General features: G+C 42.1%; 1 protein-coding gene across 4 annotated transcripts in view; it reads right to left on the bottom strand.

Annotated features, from left to right (window-relative positions):
• Nucleotides 1–23,456, bottom strand: part of MAP2K5 (mitogen-activated protein kinase kinase 5) — a 307,732-nt gene that overhangs the window by 196,030 nt on the left and 88,246 nt on the right. For 3 of the 4 annotated variants that reach the window (XM_085849335.1, XM_085849333.1, XM_085849334.1), the window contains exons 6-7: nt 19,173–19,240; nt 8,768–8,816 (exon numbers count right to left, since the gene is read on the bottom strand). The exons of the other annotated variant lie outside the window; for it this stretch is intronic. In XM_085849335.1, the coding sequence (XP_085705461.1) occupies nt 8,768–8,816; nt 19,173–19,240 (117 nt within the window). The remainder of the gene's footprint in view (nt 1–8,767; nt 8,817–19,172; nt 19,241–23,456) is intronic. 4 annotated transcript variants of the gene reach the window in all.

Below are 23,456 nucleotides of genomic sequence, written 5' to 3'. Positions count from 1 at the left end.
AAAAAAAATCGGATGTTTCGTAGACGTTTTAAGATTGTAGAAAAATATTTCACTCGACGCGTCACCGGTCGTCACGTGATGCAGTGCGCTCGAGCAGACGCATCGTTGAGTCACTTAAAAGTTTTCCGTGTGCGCGCTGACGGTGTTTTCGATAAAGATGGTGTTTAAAAGTCATTTTTATCCCAATAAAGGTTATCATCGCATGCCTGACTTGCTAAGCCGTCGGATTATGTAAAGATTGTTGGTGGATGGCCGAATATTACGGTTTTGTGACTTTGAAAAAATAATATAAAATAATTGCGTGGAGAAATGGAGATTTTTGCTTCGGTCGACATTACGATTTTTGATGGTTCGGTACAGAATCATCGTAGAAACTTCTGGTTTGTGTCGCTACCTTCTCTAGAGACAGCTTTTATGAGACAAGGTCAGAGGTCAAGTTGACGATTGAGTAAGTACCAGTCTATGACTGCTTGTTTGTTTGTTGGCACGATAACTCGAAAACGGAAGAAGCTACCAATGTCAAATTACACCAGGTGGTTCAGGAGGGTGATGGCTAGCACTGATTAGATTTTGGTCAAAATCGGTCAAAGGTCAAGGTCACGGTGAGGTCAAACATAATTCCGTAAATGAATGTGGAGAAATGGAGTATTTTTGCTTCGCTCGAAGTTACGAGTTCGTTTTAACTTAGATTTTAATTTTGTCTTCGGTTTTTGCGATCGCTTAGGACGCTTAAAACTCGGGTGTCGAAATTCTGGTAAAAATCGGATGTTTTGGAGACGTTTTAAGATTGTATAAAAAATATTTCACTCGACGCGTCACGGGTCGTCCCATGATGCAGTGCACTCGAGCAGACGCGTCATTGATCCACGTAAAGGCTTTGCGTGTGCGCGCTGATGGTGTTTAAAAGTCATTTTTTATCCTAATAAAGGTTATCGTCGCATGCCGGACTCGCTGAACCATCGGATTATGCAAAGATTGTTGGTGGATGGCCGAATATTACGGTTTTGTGACTTTGATAAAATAATATTGAATAATTGCGTGGAGAAATGGAGATTTTTGCTTCGCTCGACGTTACGAGTTCGTTTTAACTTCAATTTTAATTTTGTCTTCGGTTTTTGCGATCGCTTAGGACGCTTAAAACTCGGTTGTCGGAATTCTGGTAAAAGTCGGATGTTTTGGAGACGTTTTAAGATTGTATAAAAAATATTTCACTCGCGCGTCACGGGTCGTCACATGATGCAGTGCGCTCGAGCTGACGCATCGTTGAGTCACGTAAAAGTTTTCCGTGTGCGCGCTGACGGTGTTTTCGATAAAGATGGTGTTTAAAAGTCATTTTTTATCCCAATAAAGGTTATCGTCGCATGCCTGACTCGCTAAGCAGTCGGATTATGTAAAGATTGTTGGTGGATGGCCGAATATTACGGTTTTGTGACTTTGATAAAATAATTGCGTGGAGAAATGGAGGTTTTTGCTTCGGTCGACGTTACAATTTTTGATGGTTTGGTGCAGAATCATCGTAGAAACTTCTGGTTTGCGTCGCTACCTTCTCTAGAGACAGCTTTAATTAGACAAGGTCAGAGGTCAAGTTGACGATTTCGTAAGTACCAGTCTATGACTGCTTGTTTGTTTGTTTGTCTGGATGATATCTCACAATCCTTTGGGAGCTGAAATTTGGGGACAAAAGTGAAGATGTGCTTTGGAAAAAACAGTATTTTTTATTTTTTGATTGATCAATTAATTGATTAATTATTTAATTATTATCGACTTATTAATGACTTGTACGTTTTGTTTCTCATCTGGACAATATCTCAAGCACCTTTTTGAGCTAGGAATCTGATATTGGGAGACAACAGTGAACAAGTGATTTGGCTATAAAGGGTATTTTTGATTAATCAATTAATCAATCAATTATTCATTTTTCGATTAATTACTTAATTTTCAAAAAAATTACAGATTCGGATAAAGCAGTGGTAGTTTTGGCATGCTATTGGCCAATTGATTAAGAAATTAATTATTTTACGATTATTATTCATTTATATTAATTCCGGAATTAATCAATTAATCAATCGATAATTGTACACCACTCTCTCCCAATTCCGTCTCCATGTGGTGCACCGCAGCATCGCCCCGGCAATGCCGTGCGCTGCAGGATTTGTTATTTATTTATTTGGCACGTGGGCGTTGTACTTTGAATGTACCTCGACGAGTTTGATCTTCCATTTGATTTGAATTGAATTTATTTTAATCCCATTCTGAATTCAATTGAACAATAATCATGGGTCAGGGTCATATGGGTCAGGAACAAAACATCATGGGTCAGGGTCATATGTCTGATCAAAGCTGGGTTGCATCAAAGCGAGACATCTTGGTACCCGGTCATCACTGCCAGCAGTTATAAAGTGGCAGTTCCAGTTATGTCTCTCATTAATCACGAAACACACCAGAACACAAACACCACACTAAACAAGTCCTGGTGAGGGTCTGCAATCTCTGATTGCTTTTTTCTTGTTTAAAATGTTTTTATTACTTATTTTTAAAAAAATGATCAAACGGACAGCGCTGCTGGTCCTGGAACACATATTTAAATAAGTTTCAGTGTTGCACCATTTTTGCAATTCCAATACAAATACACAAAACAGGAATAGTTATCCAAAGGCATTCATAAACTTGTTATTTATATAAACCTGTTATTCAAAAGTATGTTTATTAACCTGTATTGCAAAAGGATTAATAAATATTGGTAAATGTGTCGTGATGTGCATGTGATATTTCGATGAAGGTATATGAACGGACCATCGTGTTTGTGTGCGTCGCAAGGCTTCACGCGTCCGTTGCCAACGTTCATTTTAAATTCCCATTGTGGGGATTCAAGGTAAAATCTCAGATGCTTCACCAAATGACTCACTCAAATGAGCAGACTCTCTGCAGTCTTCCAGTGATATAAATCAACAAAGGAAAACCCGCTTTGAAAAAAAACTTAGCATCCATTCTTCTTTGGTAAACCAACCGCTTTGCAAAATAGTGACAACAGTGTGTGAACAAATGATCACAAGTGATGGTTGAGGATGTTGGACAGACATTCTTTTTTTCACAAGGAAGGCATCAGTGAGCGAAGAAATACATGCAGGGAGTGCTCCCATAAAGCGGGATGGATGCATTCAACTCAGCACCACACGTATTTGTCTCTTTCCCAATATTTTCCTTTCTCCTTGCAGGCGCAAAGTTCAATGATTAAAGCACCTGTCACTTCTCAAATATCACGGTGCTATGAAACAATATTTCCAGCACATCGATTTTTGTAAACACGACCTTAACCAGATAGATTTGAGGCACGGCACATGGTCAAGCAACTGTGTTGGGTGCCCTGTTAATAGCATGTCCTGCCTGCCGGCGCAGGCCAAATTTAAACGGATGGTGACGCCGCACCACCGATCACGCCTGGCCTCTTCATAAAGCGAGGATGGCAGGACCGATGGCCCTGAAATGGGCAGCCCTTCGCACACAATTAGGGCGCCTGCCCATCCAAACACGCCGACCTTTCAGCCACCTCGCCCGGCAAAATATCATCAGACGGATCAAATCCCTGCTGCAATAGTAGAGACCAATCAATCTTGGCCATTACCACCAAATTTTGGCGTAATTGATCTATTACAATAACAATCTTTCCTCTCTCGAATGCCCAGCCATCCTCCCTCTCTGTCTGGTAACATGAGGCAGCCTAAGGCTGGAAACAGTCATTTTGCAGTCTATGTCAATATGGTGGCGGACTCAAGCCTCCAAGCCGCTGCTCTTACCGTAGGCTTGACGAGGTCAATATTGAGCTGTCGGGTACAATTTTTCCTTCCTCTAACGAGGCCCAAACCTAGCCCAGCTGCAATATTACAGGTTCACCGATCCAAGTCAATTTGGATGCGCTAAGTGAGGTCCGTTGTTGGAGCAACATTGGAAATCATAATAAAAAAAACAACAGGAGAAAGTTAGAGCATGAGGAATGAATTTGAACACCACAAATATTCCGTCGCAATGTTGACAGCCTTGGTTGCGAGTTATTTATTTTGCCAGGAACTGTTGCATTTTGCGAGGCACAATCACTTGATCATGCTCTTTCAAGGAAATGTAGTGCTATTGTTTTAGAAGAGCATAGAGGTTGTTGACGATTCGAGTGTTACAGATATTGCAACACAGACTGAATATTGCTCCATTCTCAAACAGCATTTTGGTAATGACTTGTTATAAATTATTCAGCATTCCCTCCCAAGGAATACAGAAAGTAAAGGCTTGCTGCAAGAGGACCGACAGTGATGCCTTTATGAGATCATCTTCTTTGCAAGATGACATCAAGTTTCAGCCTGAACAACTCATAACAGGCTACAACAAACCCGTTTGGAAAGCTGGTACAATTTTCACTAAACTGCCATTAGATCATAGACATTCCCATCGAGAAAATCCAACCTTGTACCGTTTCTCGAATCAAAACAGTCCACCAAATGGCCCTGTGATTTAGCATGGTCAAGCTTGGACTATTTACGGTAATGTCTCTATCACTCGTGGCAAGATCGCAATTCCCAATCTCCGTATAGATGCGGTTGAGGAGTGGAACAAGGCTTAGGTCACGATGGCAAGAACAGTTAGAATGGCAGGCCATAGGAGTGTTAACATCATGAAAGGTGCCGGTGGTGAACGCAGATGCAATCTGACAAGCAGAGCTAGGGTCAGGGATGCCTACCATTCATTCTCAACCCTCAACTTGCTAAACAGACTTCACATCAAATGTCCATTTGACCTCCAGAGCACAGCGCTGCATTCCCCTTCCCCCTTCCGCACCCCTCACGATAAACCCTTCCACACCCTCCTTCCACCACACCATTCGCTCTTACACCTCTCCACCCCATCTCCTCACTTCCACCTCAGGCAGAAACACTTTGTTCCAGCTGAATAAAAAACAATGAACACATCACTGCTTTGCAAAGCAATACATCCAAGAATACATATGCTAATCCAGAAAGCACTTCTCAAAATTTTTTTTTTTTTTTTAAATAAATTACACATAAAAAGGCAAGTGAATTAGGATGATTATTACAATGCACAGCACAATGTGAAACTCCACCTCAGTTCGTATACAGCTCCATTCAACAACGCTGTGACTCTAAAGATGAAGCAGCTTTGTCAGAACGGCGAAACAATCAGATTTGAATGTTTATCCAACAACAAAAAAAAATGCCTGAAGTTTTGATCTTGAAACGATCACATTGGTCCAGATCTCGTTCCCCGCCACCACAATGACACACTCTATTTTAAGTGATCAATTTCCGACGTCATAAACCAAATGGAAACGTTCCATATTTTCAGTTTGACATCAGATAGATCAATTAAGTTCAGCAAGCCAGCTGCAGTGGTTTCTCTATGATTGTTCGAATCAAGTTTAGTTTGAATGTCACTTTCATTTCACAAGGGCCGGACATGCGGAAAAAAAAAAGAAATAGGAATCAATATGTCTGGCATAGAGCACAAGTTGGACTACCTCCCAAAACATAAACATATCCTCCAAACGGAGAAGAGGAAAGGAGTTAGCAATTGTGATTGAATTAAATAATAACGTGATTTTCATTTTAGAATGGAATTATGTAAATGGAATTTGTGATAGAAGAAAATATTTTATAAACCATCGAGTACTTACTATAATTATCGGCTTACGTCCGGTAACTCAAAGTTTATCAGCAAGAGCAATACCTGAGCAATAAGTTTTACCAACTTGTGTGCCTTCCACGAAACACGAGCACGAACCCGCGGAACATCAGCGCAATGTAAAATGCGACTTCAAGTCCTCAACTCCCCACCCTCACAAACCCCAAGTCATCAACCTCGCCCTCCCAACCCGAAGATTTCAATCAACCTCTCCACTACAAACCGTCAAAACCACAACACTTCAACGGCCACAAACCCCCAACAAAAGTTCTCAACCCCCGTCCTCCACCCAAACTCTCAACATCCCCCTTCCAACTCTGTCCCATCATTGCTCTCATCAACTCTCTGTCCTCCCCACACACCACACCTTCCCCTCCTCCGACTCATAAAAGCAAACGGGAATTCTGATATCGATAATCACATATTTACATCGATGATTAAACATTTAATATCGTACTTGGAACGTCCTTATCATTACTCGTCAATAAACAAGTATCTCAGTATTGTGGTGTATTCCGTGTCACTGACTCTCGAATAGCGTTTATTAATTTATTTATTTCATTTGTACGTAGTTGAGGCTCGTGGAAGAGCTAGCACACTGCCCGAATCAGTGCATAACAGACAAAAACAGGAGGCAAAACATGCATGCATGAAGTAGGAAACTGCAAGGAGGAAAAACTGGAAAATCAGGAGGTGGGATTTTGGTGGGGTTAACAAGGGTAGAAAACGTCATGATTTTGCATTTGGGACAATCTGAGATGGTGGTGAACAGTTGTCTTGAAGACCTGGAGGGAAAAATGAAATTGAAGAGATTGTGAAAGTTGATTCGATAAGCAGGGAAAAAAGAGGAACAAATGAGTCGAGATGAGTAGTGATCCTGGATTTAGATCGTTTCACCAGAAGGGGGTCGATGGTGGACCATGTGAGTCCTGCAGAAACCTGAGGGTCAAAGCATGGAAAGAGCAGAGGGTGCAAAACCAGAAAGGAGGCGGTAGAAGACAGAGAGACCACCGACCTATCTGTGATGGTGAAGTGACAAGCCCATAGACTCAGATTCATTGTAGGAGATTCCAATAATCTTAAAGGTCTTGGTTTCCAGTGTCACGCTGAGCAAGATGCGAGACACGGGAGCCAGCCCAGAGGGGAGAACAGTACTCCATCAAACTGAGGATGAAGGCCTTGCAGGTGGATAAGAGTTCAGGTGTGGCAAGGAAGGACTTTCTATGATGGAGGATGACAAGTCGACGACTGGCTTTGGAGGCCAACGTTGAAATGTGGTTTGCCCAAGAAATATCATTGCTGATATTGAGACCCAGGAATTTGAATGACTCAACTTCCTCAAGAGGATTGTGAAGAAAGTAGAGAGGAGGGTTTGCCAGAAGGTCCTTTCGCAAAGAGATTGTGAGTGTGAGATTTGTCAGGATTGAAAAACATATTCCGAGCTGTGATTTTTTTTTCGGGTCTGAAGAGAGGGAAGAGGCAGCAGCCTGCCTGTCTGAAAGATGAGGGATGTCATTGCAGTGGGTGAAGCTGTCAGAAAGTAGATGAAGAGGATTTTGCAGAGTCAGAGGTATCAATCATCCATCCATCCATTGGGACCATACTCTGTGCAGAGCGTTGGTGCTGCCGGAGCAGTCTCTTGGGCTATTGGGCACAATCCTGGATGGGTCGCCACTCCGACACAGGATACCAGCAAGCTGGCACTCATTTTGCCGACCTCAGAAGGATGAGAGGCAGAGTGAACCCCACCTGGTATTAATTCAACATACAAGTGGGATTTGAACTCAGGATCCGAGGATCCCAAGCCCACCATCCATCCATCCATTAGGACCATACTCTGTGCAGAGTGTTGGTTCTGCTTAAGTAGTCTCCTTGGCTATTGGGTAAAATCCTGGACGGGTCGCCACTCCGACACAGGATACCAGCATGCTGGCACTCATTTTGCCGACCTCGGAAGGATGACAGGTCGAGTTAACCCCACCTGGTATTAATTCAACAGCTAAGTGGGGTTTGAACTCAGGACCCTCAGATCCCAAGCCCACCACCCTAACCATTAAGCCAACACCAGGCATGATTAATGATGAAGATCAGGAATAGGACTGGGCCCAGAACACTCCCTTTGGGCACTCCAGCCTTGACAGGGAGAGGAGATGTAAGGAATCCGTTGAGTGCCACACGTTGGCTACGAGAGTGGCGGAAGTCAGTGAGCAAAGTGTGGAGTTGGCCTTGGATGCCATCGGCAGAGAGTTTGGAGAGTAAAGCAGGATGCCAGACTGTATCAAAAGCATGAGATATGTCCAGAGAGAATGCCCTGAACTTGTTTCTGATATTGAGTGCCTCCATCCATTGTTGGGTGAGTCAGAGCAGCATGTCCAAGGTGGAGTGACCTGGTCTGAAACTAAATTGGTGATCTGAGATGAGGTTGTTGGAAAAAAGGAAAGATTTCATATCAACTGCATTTGGACTTGAATCTCTTCAGCCGTTCTAAAGTTATCATGGCAACAAGCACCTATCAAAGATGCAAGCACGGACGGATAACCCGAAAACATAATGTCTCCGGCGAATATGTCAGCAGACGTATAAAAACTGTTGATTTATCCGTCATGAAAGATGAAAAGTTGCTGAAGTTTCCAACTTTACATTTTGTCAGGCTTTATTCTTCGTCAAGGAAACTTGTCATAATATTCAATTTTATTCAGAATGGTAACGCGAGATGCTAACAGATAATATGAATAGCTCACCCTTGTGGGGAAGTGTTCATTGCACATCTTTTGCTTCGACACAGGGTAAACCCCAAAGGATCAGCAGCTTTTTATCTTTCACGGTGGATAAAATAAACCATTTTCTTCTTGTTCCTGGTTATCTTATCCAGTCACGACCAGGTGAGCACTCAGGGGTACTGCCACGAGGTTTTAACTACAGATATTAATCTTGTATAATATAATAATGATTGAAAGTTGTTCAATGGTTGGCCAAATTAGATAGCCACTCTATCCTGTTGACCATAAAACAACATTTGTACATATTAGCATCTCATTTAACCAATGACAACTTATAACATGGTTTTAAAAACATGACGTACCTGTCCATTAGCCATGATATTGACAAACTCTGTGGAGGACTTCTGCAAACTGAAATTGGTGCAGAAACAAAGGGAGAGAGAGAAAGGGAGAGAGAGAGAGAGAGAGAGAGAGAGAGAGAGAGAGAGAGAGAGAGAGACAGGAGAGGGAGGGAGAGAGAGAGAGAGAGATGGAGAAAGAGATGGAGAGACAAAGAGAGAGAGAGAGAGAGAGAGAGAGAGAGAGAGAGAGAGCGAGAGAGAGAGAGCGAGAGAGAGAGCGAGAGAGCGAGAGAGCGAGAGAGAGAGAGAGAGACAGAGGGAGAGACAGACAGAGACAGAGAGAGAGAGCGACAGACAGAGACAGAGAGACGGAGAAAGAGATGGAGAGACAAAGAGAGACAAAGAGAGACTGAGAGAGAGACTGAGAGAGAGACTGAGAGACTGAGACACAGAGACACAGAGACACAGAGACACAGAGACACAGAGACACTGAGAGAGAGAGACACTGAGAGAGAGAGACACTGAGAGACTGAGAGAGAGAGACTGAGAGAGAGAGAGAGAGAGAGAGAGAGAGAGAGAGAGAGAGAGAGAGAGAGAGAGAGAGAGATATCAAACGTGAGTGGTGACTTACACAGGCATGTGCACTTAAACGTTTCATATAATCTTGGAAGAATCAACAGTATGAAATTGAAGCTACAAAAAAAGATATTTAAATCATCAGCATTCAGAGAAATAAAATAAACTCCAACAACAAATCATATATAAACATGAAAAAGAGCAATCAGATATTGCAGAACTGAGCCAGGACTTGTTTTGTGTGGTGTTTGGGTAGTTATGCGTGGTTTTGTGTTCTGGTGTGTTACGTAATTAATAAGAGACATAAGTAGAACTGCCAATTTACAACTGCTGGCAGTGATGACTGGGTACCAAGACGCGTCCCACTTTGATGGAACCCCGCTTTGATCGGACACCTGACCCTGACCCTGACCCATGACGTTTTTCATTATTATTCAATTTAATTCAGAATGGGATTAAAATAAATTCAATTCAAATCAAATGGAAGACCAACTTGGTACAATACTGCATTGGAGTAAGCAGAAGGAACCTAAACAAGCATAAAGAAAGGACGAAGTCATCAGGAGGAACCTGGATAGGATTCACATTTCAGCAGTGTGACCACTCCTCACCTATCTTTAATTCCAGCAATCTCTGTGTGTGTGTCTGTCTGTTTGTGTGTGTATTTGTGACCGCTGTTTCTCGACAACCACTGGTCCGATCTAATTGAAACTTGCCACGTATATTGCTGGGGACCTGAGGATGTGCCTTTTCAAGGTTTGATATTAATCGGACAAGTGTTTCCCAAGTTATGGCCATTTATTTACTAAACCAATGACAGGACACGTTGCTGCGTAGGCGATGCCGTATGGGAAGAGATCCTCAGTTACCAATGACAGGACACGTTGCTTGGCGTTTTGCACCCACAGTATCTATCTTCTATCTATAATTCCAGCAATCTCTGTTTGTTTGCCTTTTCAAGGTTTGAAATTAATCGGACAAATGGTTCCCAAGTTATGGCCAAGTTAGAGCGAGTTCCCCATTACGGGTTACAACGTACGGACTTCTGGATAGTGATGACTTACTGTATTCTCATAATTTCTCGATTTCTTATGCGCATTTATAGATAAACACAATGCCCCAATCCAGTCGTCATTTACAAGAGCGAAGGAATGGCCAAATGTGTGGTTGTTTGAAAGTTTTTTTCTTTTCGCACGTAGGGCCACGCACGTACGGGCACGCACTAGTTTTCATAAATGCCAAGGTGAGCCAATGAAAAAAGCCAAGAATTCACAAGGTTTCGGAAAAGCGATGATAATAGAAAACCTATATTCCAAGAAAACCTATCAAAAACCAAGACACCAAGGTGAACAACGAATAGCCAAGATCTTGTGAAAAAAGCCAAGGAGTGGTCACACTGCATTTCAGCTACTACAAGTCTACCCTCAAACCCATCCAGGCACAGCCAAGTGAGCCTTATCCCCCCCCCCCCCACAAAAAAGGCCAGATCAAAAATTTAAATAATTCTGGCTGCCAAACCATGGGTCTGATCAGGTTGAAATTTAAAACATATATTCCTCATCACCACTACATCATAATTGTGAAGTTTCACATAGATCGATGAAGCATTTCAACATAGATAATTTTTTAAAGATTTCTGTTCAATCCAATATGGCTTCCAGACCATGTGACCTTCAATTATTCGTTAATACCCTGGTATCCCCAAGGCTTGGGGAACATTTGCATGAAGTTTCTCCTCGATCTGTCCAGCCATTCTGGAGAAGATTTTTTATTGGTTTTCCGTTAAATCCAATACGGCTGCCAAACCATGTGACCTATGACAAAGTTGTGAACTGCTTAAAGATCTGTTCACAAAGTACTCCAAAGTGATAAAGTTTAAAAATGCAGATAAAATGTGAATAATTTAGATTAACAGAGAAAAATCAGATGATTCTCAGTTACATAATTATTCAAACCCTTTGTGAAATTAATTCTGTGGTTATGATTCCTTTCAATGTGCTGGTTACGATGATGGTGTTTAAACCGGGTGAGGAGGACTCTTACTCACATTTAAAACGCAATTACGTGTTATCAATTAAGTTGATGATTACTTCTTCGTAGTTTCTCCTTGCGGCTGGTGAAGAAGATCAATGTAATGGCATCGAGCCGCCACCCCTTACATGGTGTTGAAGATGGCAAACAGAGGAGAAAACTCACCATGACCATTCAGCCAAACAAACGAAGTCCACCTCGCTCAATCGTCTTGTCGATGTTGAACAAAAGTCACCATCAAACACTGATGTGTTGAGAGACTCGTGAATAGGAATGATAACCGGCTTGTAAGGACAGGCGCACAAGCTCCCCGTGTCATGATGACGAGCTTTCTTTTAAAGAGGACCCCGAAGCATTGGGTCAAAAAGGGTCTTGGGTCAAAAAGGACCCAAGAAGGACTCCATTGGCTCCCTGGAAGGGCCTCACCGATTGGCCATGAGTGTTTAAACGTTCGCTTTATAACAAATACAGAGCGATTTTTAAAATTTTATTCGAGAACCCTAAATAATTCCCATGCACGAAAAACTATCTGTTAGGAACCTAATATTTTGTGTAAATGTAGAGATGTGACATGATCCACACAACTGATTACCTTAAATGAAGTGCTGAAAGTGTCCACCATGTTGCAGGTATGGATTCATTCTTCGCAACATGCTTTCTGACACAGAGTGGAGTATTTCTTGGGGAATATTGCTGATTTGAATATCCCCACAAAAATAAATCTGGCGACGTAAGATCTGGGGATGGAGGTGGCCATAATGACTTGAACACAACACGGTCACCAAAGAGTAGCCCAAGTTTGCTCCTGCTGCATCGTGAAGTGTGACTGGTGGCACCATCTTGATGAAACCATCATTGGTTGATTTCATCTTCTGTAACATTCCCAAGAAACTCATGGATTATGTTGATGTTACGTCTGAGTTTACTGATTGAGAAGAAAATTGGGCCAATAATTCTTTGCCGACTTACAGCACACCAAACACCAATTTTTGCGGAATGCAATGGCCTTCCATGCATTGCATAAGGTTGTTCATTCAGCCATAAACGAGTGTTTTGTGAATTTACATGCCCAAAAGGATGAAACAATGCTTCGTCTGTAAAAAACATAACATCCAAAACATCGTCTTGTTCTCTTACCATACTCTGGAGCCACTCAGAGTCGGTGACGAGTCCCTTTACCTGGCTCCAGTAACTGACGTGCTGTATGAATTTTGTGGGGATAAAGTTTAAGTGTCTTGACCCCTTTCCTTGCACTAGAAGATGAGCAGTGAGCTTGTTGTGCTAAACATCTCAGAGATTTCTTCAGGTTCACTTCCATAGTTTCCCGCACTTCATCCACTTTCTCTGGTGGAACAACACTTGGCTGGCACATGGGCTTTTTAACTTTCATGCCTCCTATTTCTCTGAGCTGCTTCTCCAGTTTCCATATCATTGATTTCAAAGGTTTCGTACGACCACCAAAGCGACTTTTAAATGCAATTTGATAGTCCTTCAAGGATGCATTAATGTAATGTTCAACGAGAAACACATGTTCTTCCACAGAGTCACGCCACGCCATGGTGTGACTGTGTGAAAACCGTGAAACGTCACTGCGGGGTCATGTGATAAATCATGTGATACCTGATAACTCTTAGGATCATGTCACGTTTTTCTGTAAGATTAGGCTACATTTATGCAAAATATTAGGTTCCTAACAGATACAGTTTATGGTGTAGGGAATCATTTAGGGTTTTCGAATAAAGTAAAATAAAATTTTAAATCCCTCTGCACTGGCATGGTCCGGCTCATTGCGCTCGCCTCTGCACACATCGTTACAGAGATCGACGTCACAGATTTGCTGTGTTGTCATGATTTACACCAATCATAATACAAACATTTCTTTTCTGCAAATTTATTTGTAACTAGATGACCTGTGAACCTGTTGTGACAGCGGTTGATGAAAAAAATCATTTCAAGAAAAAAAAAAAAGATAGTTCCAGCGAACTATACTGCTGAGGTTGTTTGCATTGATCAAATACTCCCGAAGAGTACTTGACGGAATTGGGAATTTATTTTTATCCCGTCCCCCCCCCCGGAGGGAGGGAGCGGGATATTGTAATCGTCCGGTTTGTTACCGGAAATCTTTAGATTTCATAAGTTTGTTTAGAAATCTTTAGATTTCGTAAGTATATTGATGCCTTCCGTTTCTGTTTGTTTGTTTGTTTGTTTGTTTGTAGTCACGATAACTCGAGAACGGAAGAAGCTACCAATGTCAAATTACACCATGTGATTTAGGAGGGTGATGGCTAGTGCTGATTAGATTTTGGTCAAAATCGGTCAAAGGTCAAGGTCACGGTGAGGTCAAATATTCGATTTTTGATGGTTTGGTACAGATAACTCGAGAATGGAAGAAGCTACCAATGTCAAATTACACGACGTGATTCAGGAAGGTGGTGGCTCGCGCTGATTAGATTTTGGTCAAAATCGGTCAAAGGTCAAGGTCACAGTGAGGTCAAACATCCAAAACATTCGATTTTTGATGGTTTGGTACAGAATCATCGTAGAATCTTCTGGTTTGTGTCGCTACCTTCTCTCGAGACAGCTTTTATTAGACAAGGTCAGAGGTCAAGTTGACGATTTCGTAAGTACCAGTCTATGACTGCTTGTTTGTTACTTACGAAATCTAAAGATTTCGTAAGTATATTGATGACTTCCGTTTTTGTTTGTTTGTTTGTTTGTTTGTTGGCACGATAACTCGAGAACGGAAGAAGCTACCAATGTCAAATTACACCACGTGATTCAGGAGGGTGATGGCTAGTGCTGATTACATTTTGGTCAAAATAGGTCAAAGGTCAAGGTCACAGTGAGGTCAAACATCCAAAAAATGATAACTCGAGAATGGAAGAAGCTTCCAATGTCAAATTACACCACGTGATTCAGGAGGGTGGTGGTTAGCGCTGATTAGATTTTGGTCAAAATCGGTCAAAGGTCAAGGTCACAGTGAGGTCAAACATCCAAAACATTCGATTTTTGATGGTTTGGTACAGAATCATCGCAGAAATTTCTGGTTTGTGTCGCTACCTTCTCAAGAGACAGCATTAATGAGACAAGGTCAGAGGTCAAGTTGACGATTTCGTAAGTACCAGTCTATGACTGCTTGTTTGTTTGTTTGTTTGTAGGCACGATAACTCGAGAACGGAAAAAGCTCCCAATGTCAAATTACACCACATGATTCAGGAGGGTGATGGCTAGTGCTGATTAGATTTTGGTCAAAGGTCAAGTTCACAGTGAGGTCAAATATTCGATTTTTGATGGTTTGGTACAGATAACTCAAGAACGGAAGAAGCTACCAATGTCAAATTACACCACATGATTCAGGAGGGTGATGGCTAGCGCTGATTAGATTTTGGTCAAAATCGGTCAAAGGTCAAGGTCACAGTGAGGTCAAAAATTCAATTTTTGATGGTTTGGTACAGAATCATGGTAGAAACTTCTGCTTTGCTTCGCTACCTTCTCCAGAGACAGCTTTTATTAGACAGTCAGAGGTCAAGTTGACGATTTCGTAAGTACCAGTCTATGACTGCTTGTTTGTCTGTTTGTTTGTCTGTCTGTCTGTTCGCAACTTTACGGCAAAACGGCTTTAGCAAACACTATCAAATTTAATCCACAGGTGGGCAATGAACCTTGGACGACCCCATTAACTTTTGGGTCCAATTGGATCAAGGGTAAAGGTCAAGGTCACAAAAAGATCGAAATCATTTTTCGCTCATAACTTCGTCAAAAATGATCTGATTTACTACAAACTAAGCTTATAGTGAACCTTATTCTATTTGTCACTTATAATCCTACCCATTCTTATAGTGAAAAATGCATATTTGTGAAGATCGGTGGGGTCCGAAGTTTGGGGGTCATGGTCATCGGTCAAAATTACAAATTTTCCATTATAATTAAAACATGGTTACGAAAATACAACTTTACGGGAAAACGGCTGGCTCAAACACTGTCAAATTGTATACACAGGTGGGTAATGAACCTCGGACGACCCCATTAACTTTTGGGTCCAATTAGGTCAAAGGTCAAGGTCAGGTCACGAAAAGGTCAAAATCGTTTTTCGCTCATAACTTCGTCAAAAATGATCCGATTTACTTCAAACTAAGCTTGTCGTGAACTTTATTCTAGGCCAGCTCTAGGCTAACATAATTTACAAGTTTCAAGTACCCGTGATTTAAACAACAGTTATCACATTCAAGCATTATGATGTCATCGGTCCAAATTACAAATTTTCCATTATAAATCAAAAAAGGTTAGGAATATGCGTGTTTACTATGGAAGACATATATCAAGTCCTTTATTGGCTTTCATTTGACACCATGACCTTTGACCTTACGTGGCCTTGAAAGGGCAGTCATTTTACGGTCATAACTTCGTCAAAAATGGTTTAATTGACTTCAAACTAAGACTAAAATATTCCTTATTCTATTCCTTATCATCAACATTCAGGCTAAGGATCTATCAAATTTAAATTTGATCCCCAAAATAACTTTATGCCTTAAATGGGAGGGATTTGTTGTGCCTGGCACCACTTGTTTAATCATTTTTTTGTTGCCCGATTTGAACGAAACTTGATCCTGCACACCAAAGGCGAATGGTGAGTAAGGTGGGCCGAAAATTTTTGTACTATCATGTACCATTTTGGCTGTATTTCGGGAACATACATACATACATATATACAAGATGAGAGTTTTAGTAAAATATAGATATTGGTGACATTTTATTTATTTGTAATGAAAAAGGTCCAAGTGGTCCAAAGCTCTAAATGGTCAAGGGTCTAAGCTATATAATCTGTCTGAAGGCTGTTGGGGGCCTAAGTGGTGTTAAGGTCTGAGGGGTTTAAAGGGACTTAAGGGGTGTAAAGGTCAAAAAGTTCTGGGGATAAAAAGGGCACAAAGGGGTCTAAAGGGTGGAAACATCTAAATGTGTCTGAAGTGATGAAAGGGTCTTAAACGTAAAAGGGGTCTCAAGGGTTTGAGGAGTCTTGTGTGTCTTTTGGGTCTTTTGGGTTCTCTTGTACTCCAAGGCAACGTTGCCCTTACCCTTCCTCCACCTAATAATCTTCTAAACCCTGTTCTTAACCTCCCTCATTTTCCCCATCTGTACAACAAACACCACAGGCTTGTGCTGGGTGGCAACATGCTCTCCCACCACTACCTTACATAACATGCTCTCCCACCACTGCCATCACTGCCTTTAACCCTCCACAACGTCGCTTCTTACCACCATCAAATTCAGTTCAGTTCTCTACTGTCCACTCCTACAGGTAATTGTGTAGCTTCCCCACTTTTGAATGAATGAACCCGTTATGGCCATCCCATTCCTCGCTACCAGCTCCACCAGCTCTTAACCCTCTCTATTCCTTGTTCCCCAAACAAATTTACCAACACATTCCTCTTCTCCCGGCTCCACAACTTCCACATGCACGTTAAGGTAACCCACAACGCAAAGCATCACGTCCAGCTCAACCATTCCCATCATCCTCTTTCGTGCATCCCTGAATTCCTGCTTCTCCGCCCCAGTCCTTCCTGTTTGCAGCCCATACACTGATATAACACAAACGATTTGCCTCTCTATCACCACCCATCCAATAACTATCCATCCCTCCCATCTTTTCACTCTGACCACCTGCTTGCTGATCTTTTCCAATCCTATTATTCCCACTCCATTCCTCCTTCAATCCCAACCCGCATGTAACAGCTTGTGTCCTCCTACAAACTTCCTCGCCATGTCTCCTTTCCATCTGGTCTACTGCACATGCAACACTTCCAACCTCCTCTGCATCATCTCCACCACCTCTTCCCTCCATTAATCGCACATTCAAACTAGCTAGCCTGACCTCGCTTCAGAAAGTTACACACCTAGTACCATCTTAATCAGTTTGGGATGCTCAGCTCATCAATTAGCAGTGCTGCCCTGGCTGACCTGCTGGACCAACTACCCTAGTCCGTTATCATAATCCTGTGTGCGCACACGCGCACGCACACACACACACACACACACACACACACACACACACACACACACACACATACACACACACACTGCTCTTTCTCCACTTGCTCCCCCCTCTCCCCTGCCAACCCCCACCCACCCTTGAGGCACTCCTCTATAACCCCACCCCACTCACTAACTGTTCTCTTCCTCCCTCCCCCACCCCCACCCCTCTCCCTCCTTATGTCCTGCTCTTCCTGCTGTCCTTAATAAATTAAATTTGTGCTTATTCAGCTTACAAGTAAATGCATTTCACAAAAATTACAGTTCAAAAAATCACTCAATTATATCCTCCTCACGCTCACGTAAACACACTCAACTCCCATGCTCGGATCTCCTCGACACCACGGGCACAAAAATCAATCGCCGCTCAAACGGCCGATCCACTGCACAGCATCACAGGCCGAATGAAGTCCACGTGACAAAGATCAACCACCGCTCGAACAGCCGATCCACTTCACTGTACCACAGTCATTGCTGCAAAAGGTTCTTCCACCAAGCACTGACCAAAGGGGCCGAGTACTTCTTCGACCAGTGAATTTTGATTTGTACATGTTATTTTTACAGGTATTCCTGACATGTAACCTCCTTCAACTATAACAGACTTTAGTTTGATCCCTTCAATTATGAATAAAAAAGTTAATTTGGGAAAAATTGTTTCTACAAAATTCGTAATTCATCTAAATGTGGCATTATGGGAAGGGGTTAATACTTTTGCAGGTCACTTTATACTACAGTATAAGAGAGATGTTTGTCTGCATGTCGCCATTTTTTCTCAGAGATGGCCAAAAGGATCATCATCAAACTGTCATTATTTACTTTTAACGATGTGTACATATGCATCAGGAAGAAGATAATTGGTTTCGGGTATCATGGTCACTTGAGAGTGGTAATTCCACGGGGTTTCCGCATATCTCGCGAGATTGTGAGTTGAACTGTGACGGGCCATGACTGTTTCGGTCGCGGTTTCTGTGAAGTCGATGACAGCATGATAGGGGAAGGAAAAGCGTTAAATATTCTGCTGTTTTGATGTGGGAATGCCAGTTTGCTGTTTCTGAATGGGGGGAGGGTGAGGAGGGAAGGACAGAGCAAATATGGGACAGAGTTGTGAGGGGGAGGTTGATGCTTTGGAGAGGGGGTGAGGATTTTCTGGGGGAGAGGAGTTGTGGTGGGGTTGGGGGGGCAGGGAGGGGGTTTGAAGGTTTGAAGTGGGGAGGGGATTGACACCTTTGGGTTGGGTGGAGGAGGATGAATACTTGGGGTTTGGGTTAGGGTTATGATTTGGGGTTTGTGAGGCGGAGGGGGAAGAGTTGAGGACTTGAAATTACACTTGATTTTGCGTGATGCTCTGCAGGTCCCTGCTATTCTTCATATTTTTGTGACATGACAAAACTGCAAATGTTTTATATCCCAAGGCACTGCAATAATACCCTAAGGTCATGAATATGTCTAAAATTACAATAATTTGATATTTGTGATGGATTCTGATTTGGATGTAATTGCTTTTCAATTATATTTGCCCTCATTTCAAATTTGGTGATGTTCCTTTTCACCTTGGCAACGCCTGGTACCCCAGCTAGCGAACAATAACTCACAGTACTACCCATCAAGGAGAGGTGATGGCATGGAATGGTATTTGACAGGCGGGAGAGTCATAAAACAAAAACAATGCCACGATAACATAATAAATTGAGTCTGGCATTTCGTCAAGCACAGCAAACCCATAAAATCTGATATATGTGACTAAAAGGAAGTGGAAATTTACAGGTTTGGGTGTCATTGTGTTCAGGGATACCTTTTTGTTGAGAGGCATTCTGGACCTGATGAGCTTAGTCGTTTTTCTATTGACATCTTTGTGTTTACCTGTGGTGGAACAAATAAATGGAGGGAAGACTTTAAAAATATATATATATATATATTTTAGTGCAAGCATACAGTTTGAATTTAGAGATAATTCTGATACCTTGAACACAAAACAGGTGTAATTGTGTTTATATTTTTTTAACTACAGTGTCTAAAGCCAACTTTATTCAAAATGTTGTCAACTAGAGACCAATATGATGCTCACCCATAATGTTTCAAAAGATTAATAATAAAAAAAGAATGCAGACCCTCACCAGGACTTAAGTGTGGTGTTTGTGTAGTTTTGTAGGGTGTATTTTGTGTGGTGATTGTGCAATGGTGTGTTACAGAATTAACTCGAGGGGGAGCACTCGGGAGAGTGCAAAACCTCCGCCGCCAAAACTGCTGGGTCACTCAAGTGAACCTTATATCTTATTCATTCAATATGGTCAACAGTGCTGACAGAGTTATAGTTCTTTTCTCCAACATTTTTTTTTTGGGGGGGGGGGGTTGGAAATCACTTAAAACATGTAGAAATGCAAAAAAAATCGAAATTTTGTTGAAAAAAAGGTTGCAAAAATTTTTTTTTTCTCTAATAATTTTTTTTTTTGGGGGGGGGGAGGTTGGAAATCACTTAAAACATGTAGAAATGCAAAAAAAAAAGAAATCGAAATTTTGTTGAAAAAAAAAGTTGCAAAAATTTTTTTCTCAATTTTTTTTTGGGGGGGGATTGGAAATCACTTAAAACATGTAGAAATGCAAAAAAAAAATTTCTCTAACAATTTTTTTTTTGGGGGGGTAGGAAATCACTTAAAACATGTAGAAATGCAAAAAAAAGAAATCTAAATTTTGTTGAAAAAAAAAGTTGCAAAATTTTTTTTTTCTCAATTTTTTTTTTTGGGGGGGGGGGTTGGAAATCACTTAAAACATGTAGAAATGCAAAAAAAAAAAAAAATTCTCTAACAATTTTTTTTGGGGGGGGCAAAGTCCAAAATCTAATGGCATGATCCTTGGACCATACCTACCCAACCCCCCCAACAAATTTTGTCGAAATCCGTCGAGGACTTTTTCCGTAATACTGTTCACAAACAAACAAACAAACAGAAAGGGGTGAAAACAGTAACCTCCGATCTTCGATGGCGGGGGTTAAAAATGACCATAACTAGAACTCTGCCTGGTGTTGGCTCAGTGGTTCGGATGGTGGGTTTGGGATCCTATGATCCTGAGTTCAAACCCCAATTGGCTTTTATACCAAACCCCAGATCAAAAAACTTTAATAATTCTGGCTGCCAGACCATGTGCCTGATCAGGTTGAAATTTAAAACATATATTCCCTATCACTGCTCGATCATATTTTGAAGTTTCACGTCAATTTATGAAGCGGTTCAAGAGAAATAATTTTCTTTTAAGATTTTCGTTCAATCCAATATGGCTGCCAGACAATGTGACCTATCAATTATTCGTAAATACCCTGGTATCCCCAAGGCTTGGGGAACATTTGTGTGAAGTTTCTCCTTGAACTGTCCAGCCATTCTGGAGAAGATTGTTTTTTATCAGTTATAGGGTAAATCCAATATGGCTGCCAAACCATGTGACCTATGACATTATAGGTAGGAACTTTTTGTTCCTCATGGATAGGCGGTCATACCTGTAAATTTACGCCACGATCTCTTCAGCCATTTCAGAGAAAAATATTTTTGAAGGTTTTTTAATTTTTTTTTAAATATGGCTGCCAAAATACATGACCGATGATGTCATAAATTATTTTCTGTTGCCCAATTTATCCCGAGATGACCCTCAAAAATGTTCATACTGGTTGGATGTAGCGTTCTACAGATGCAATTATGACGTCATAACGAAGGCACCAATGACATCATCAAAATATCACACTTATCCCCCGTGGCGAGTACTTGCCATGTGCCAAGTTTCAATTTTTTCCCTTGGTGCGGTTTCAGAGATAGAGAGGTCCAAAGTTTCCCCTTTTTTCCAACATGGCTGCCACACCACGTGACCTGTGACGTCATAATTATCATTAAAGCCTTCTATGTAAGTAGTCGCACCAATGGAGAAAATTTCGTGTCAATCTGATAAGTGTTTGAGGAGAAAAGGGAATTAGACCATGAGGAGGTACTCCCTATTACCTTCAGAAAATGATTTCCGCTGTGCAGATCACCAATCTGGATGAAATTTGGCATACTTAAAGAATTTTAGACGCTGAGTCCAAATCCACTTGTTTCCACGTCGAGGATGTGACACAATTGGTCATTTTTGGCAATTAAAGATACACCGAACATTAAAGCACGATTTTGACACAGAAATGAAGAATCAAGGATGGACTGATATGTAGGTCAAAGAAAACTCTTGTGAGGTCTTAAAATGATACAATATGTTTATACCGAGCCCTATTCACTGTTATTAAAGATGTTTATAATTAAAGGTCGTAAACCGAAGCGGTTACATATTTTTACCGGCCGAAAACGTCTGGACCGACCAAACAGGCCTTCGAGTTGACCAAGGCAACTTTTTGCTTAAAAGGCAGCCACACTGGCTATTAAAGATAGTTACATTGACCATTAAAGGCAGTTACAGCGCCTATTAAAGACAGTTACATTGGCTATTACGGATTAAATCAAAGAGACTGCGCGACTCAGCCTGATGAAAAGTGGAACCGCCACAAGAGGATTACTGCCTGAGAACTCCAGTAGTTCTTGCTCTGAAGCGGTTGCTGAACTAGGCTCTTGACTGCTGCTATTACAAAACTCAAGTCCACTATTACATGCTAACCAACCTGAATACTACTGTGTAGTAGATCACCACAGCAAAAGCAGTGTGACACCCGCATTCACAGTTCGTCGTCGGAATGATCGTCAGTTCTGCTTTCATCATCCATAAGTTCCATTTCTGCACGGATCTGATCATCGTTGGTGCAGTTTTGACACCCACAGCACTCTGTGCAGGACAGTCCTTTTGACCGGCAAGAACACCGGTTGGTCTCGCATTTCGTCTTCTTGCAATTACATTTCGTCGCCTCTAACAGTTCCTTCGGCGCTGGTGGTTTGTTCAGCCAGTGAACAATCAGTGCTCTGTTGCGTTCCACCCATTCGTGGAATGTAGAAGGGGCTTCTATAAACCTCTCAGTCGCGCGGTGGTGGATCGCAGACTGATAGTTCACTCTTTTGCAATGCAGCATCAGAGCGTCGCTTGTAGGTGGCAACTTCTGTTCTCCCAGCGACTGGCTGCGGAATAGCTTGTAGCGAGCCTCATCCACACTCTTCATGGTCGGCTGATTGGAGATGGCGCAGACGAATTGTTCCAGGTCGTGAATGATATTCTGATCTAGCGTGAATTCTCGACCAATGCTCCCGAAACAGGTGATGAGATAGGGACCCTTCGTCATCAAGTCAAATGGCCTTGTTTTTCCCTTACCGTGGGATGCACTGGTGGTATCACTTCCCGTGAAATTGTGCAAACCTATCAACGCATCGCAGACAGAACTTTCCAGGGCATTACTCAACTTCCTAATGTCAACGACGATAATGTCCTTGGGACTTCCTGTGACCAGATGGAAATTTCACGCCCGAATCGACTTTGAGTGAGCCAACGCCAACACAAACACATCGGTGTCGAAACTCTCTATGCGCACCGACTCTTCATTCTGTCCCGTGTGAGCGGCATGTAGCGGGAGCTTCGTGTCAGCTTCCTCATGGTCACATTCAAGTTCAGCTACTGACGACACAGTCATGACACCATTCGACGCCTTGATTTTCTCACATTTGCCGCCATGACTGACGTACAACAGCATGTCACCCAGTTTTGATGGAGAGATGTTTCTTGTCCACGATTCGATGATGAACTCTATCAATGCCCCCTTGTTGGCTCCGCTCAGGAGATAATTGGCCCACTGTTTTGGAAGGGCTTGATCACGTCCGTAGATGGTTCGCACCTGAAGATCGCCCGCCCTGCCCGCTCGTCTGGCGTGCTCCAGGCACTTGATGCTGATACTTGGGTAAGTATCAAACACCACGTCCAGTCTCGAAGATTGGTTATGTCGTGCTTTGGCCACTACGATGTCCAGTTTGCTGAAAGTGTTAGGCAGTGAACCAGCCTTTAATCGCCTGAATAACGGCCATTCCATCCACAATTGTTGCACTTTGGATAGGCCGAGCATCCACACGGCAATCGAGCCACAGTTTCAGCATATGGTTGCGGAGTTTGGCTTTGTCCGTCTTAACAATCG

Source organism: Eptatretus burgeri, chromosome 12 (assembly GCF_056783735.1).
Source record: "Eptatretus burgeri isolate ZD-2024b chromosome 12, Ebu_testis_v1, whole genome shotgun sequence".
Lineage (NCBI taxonomy): Eukaryota > Metazoa > Chordata > Myxini > Myxiniformes > Myxinidae > Eptatretus > Eptatretus burgeri.
The sequence above is the reverse complement of the archived record's forward strand: the minus strand, read 5'-3'. Positions and strand labels throughout refer to the sequence as shown.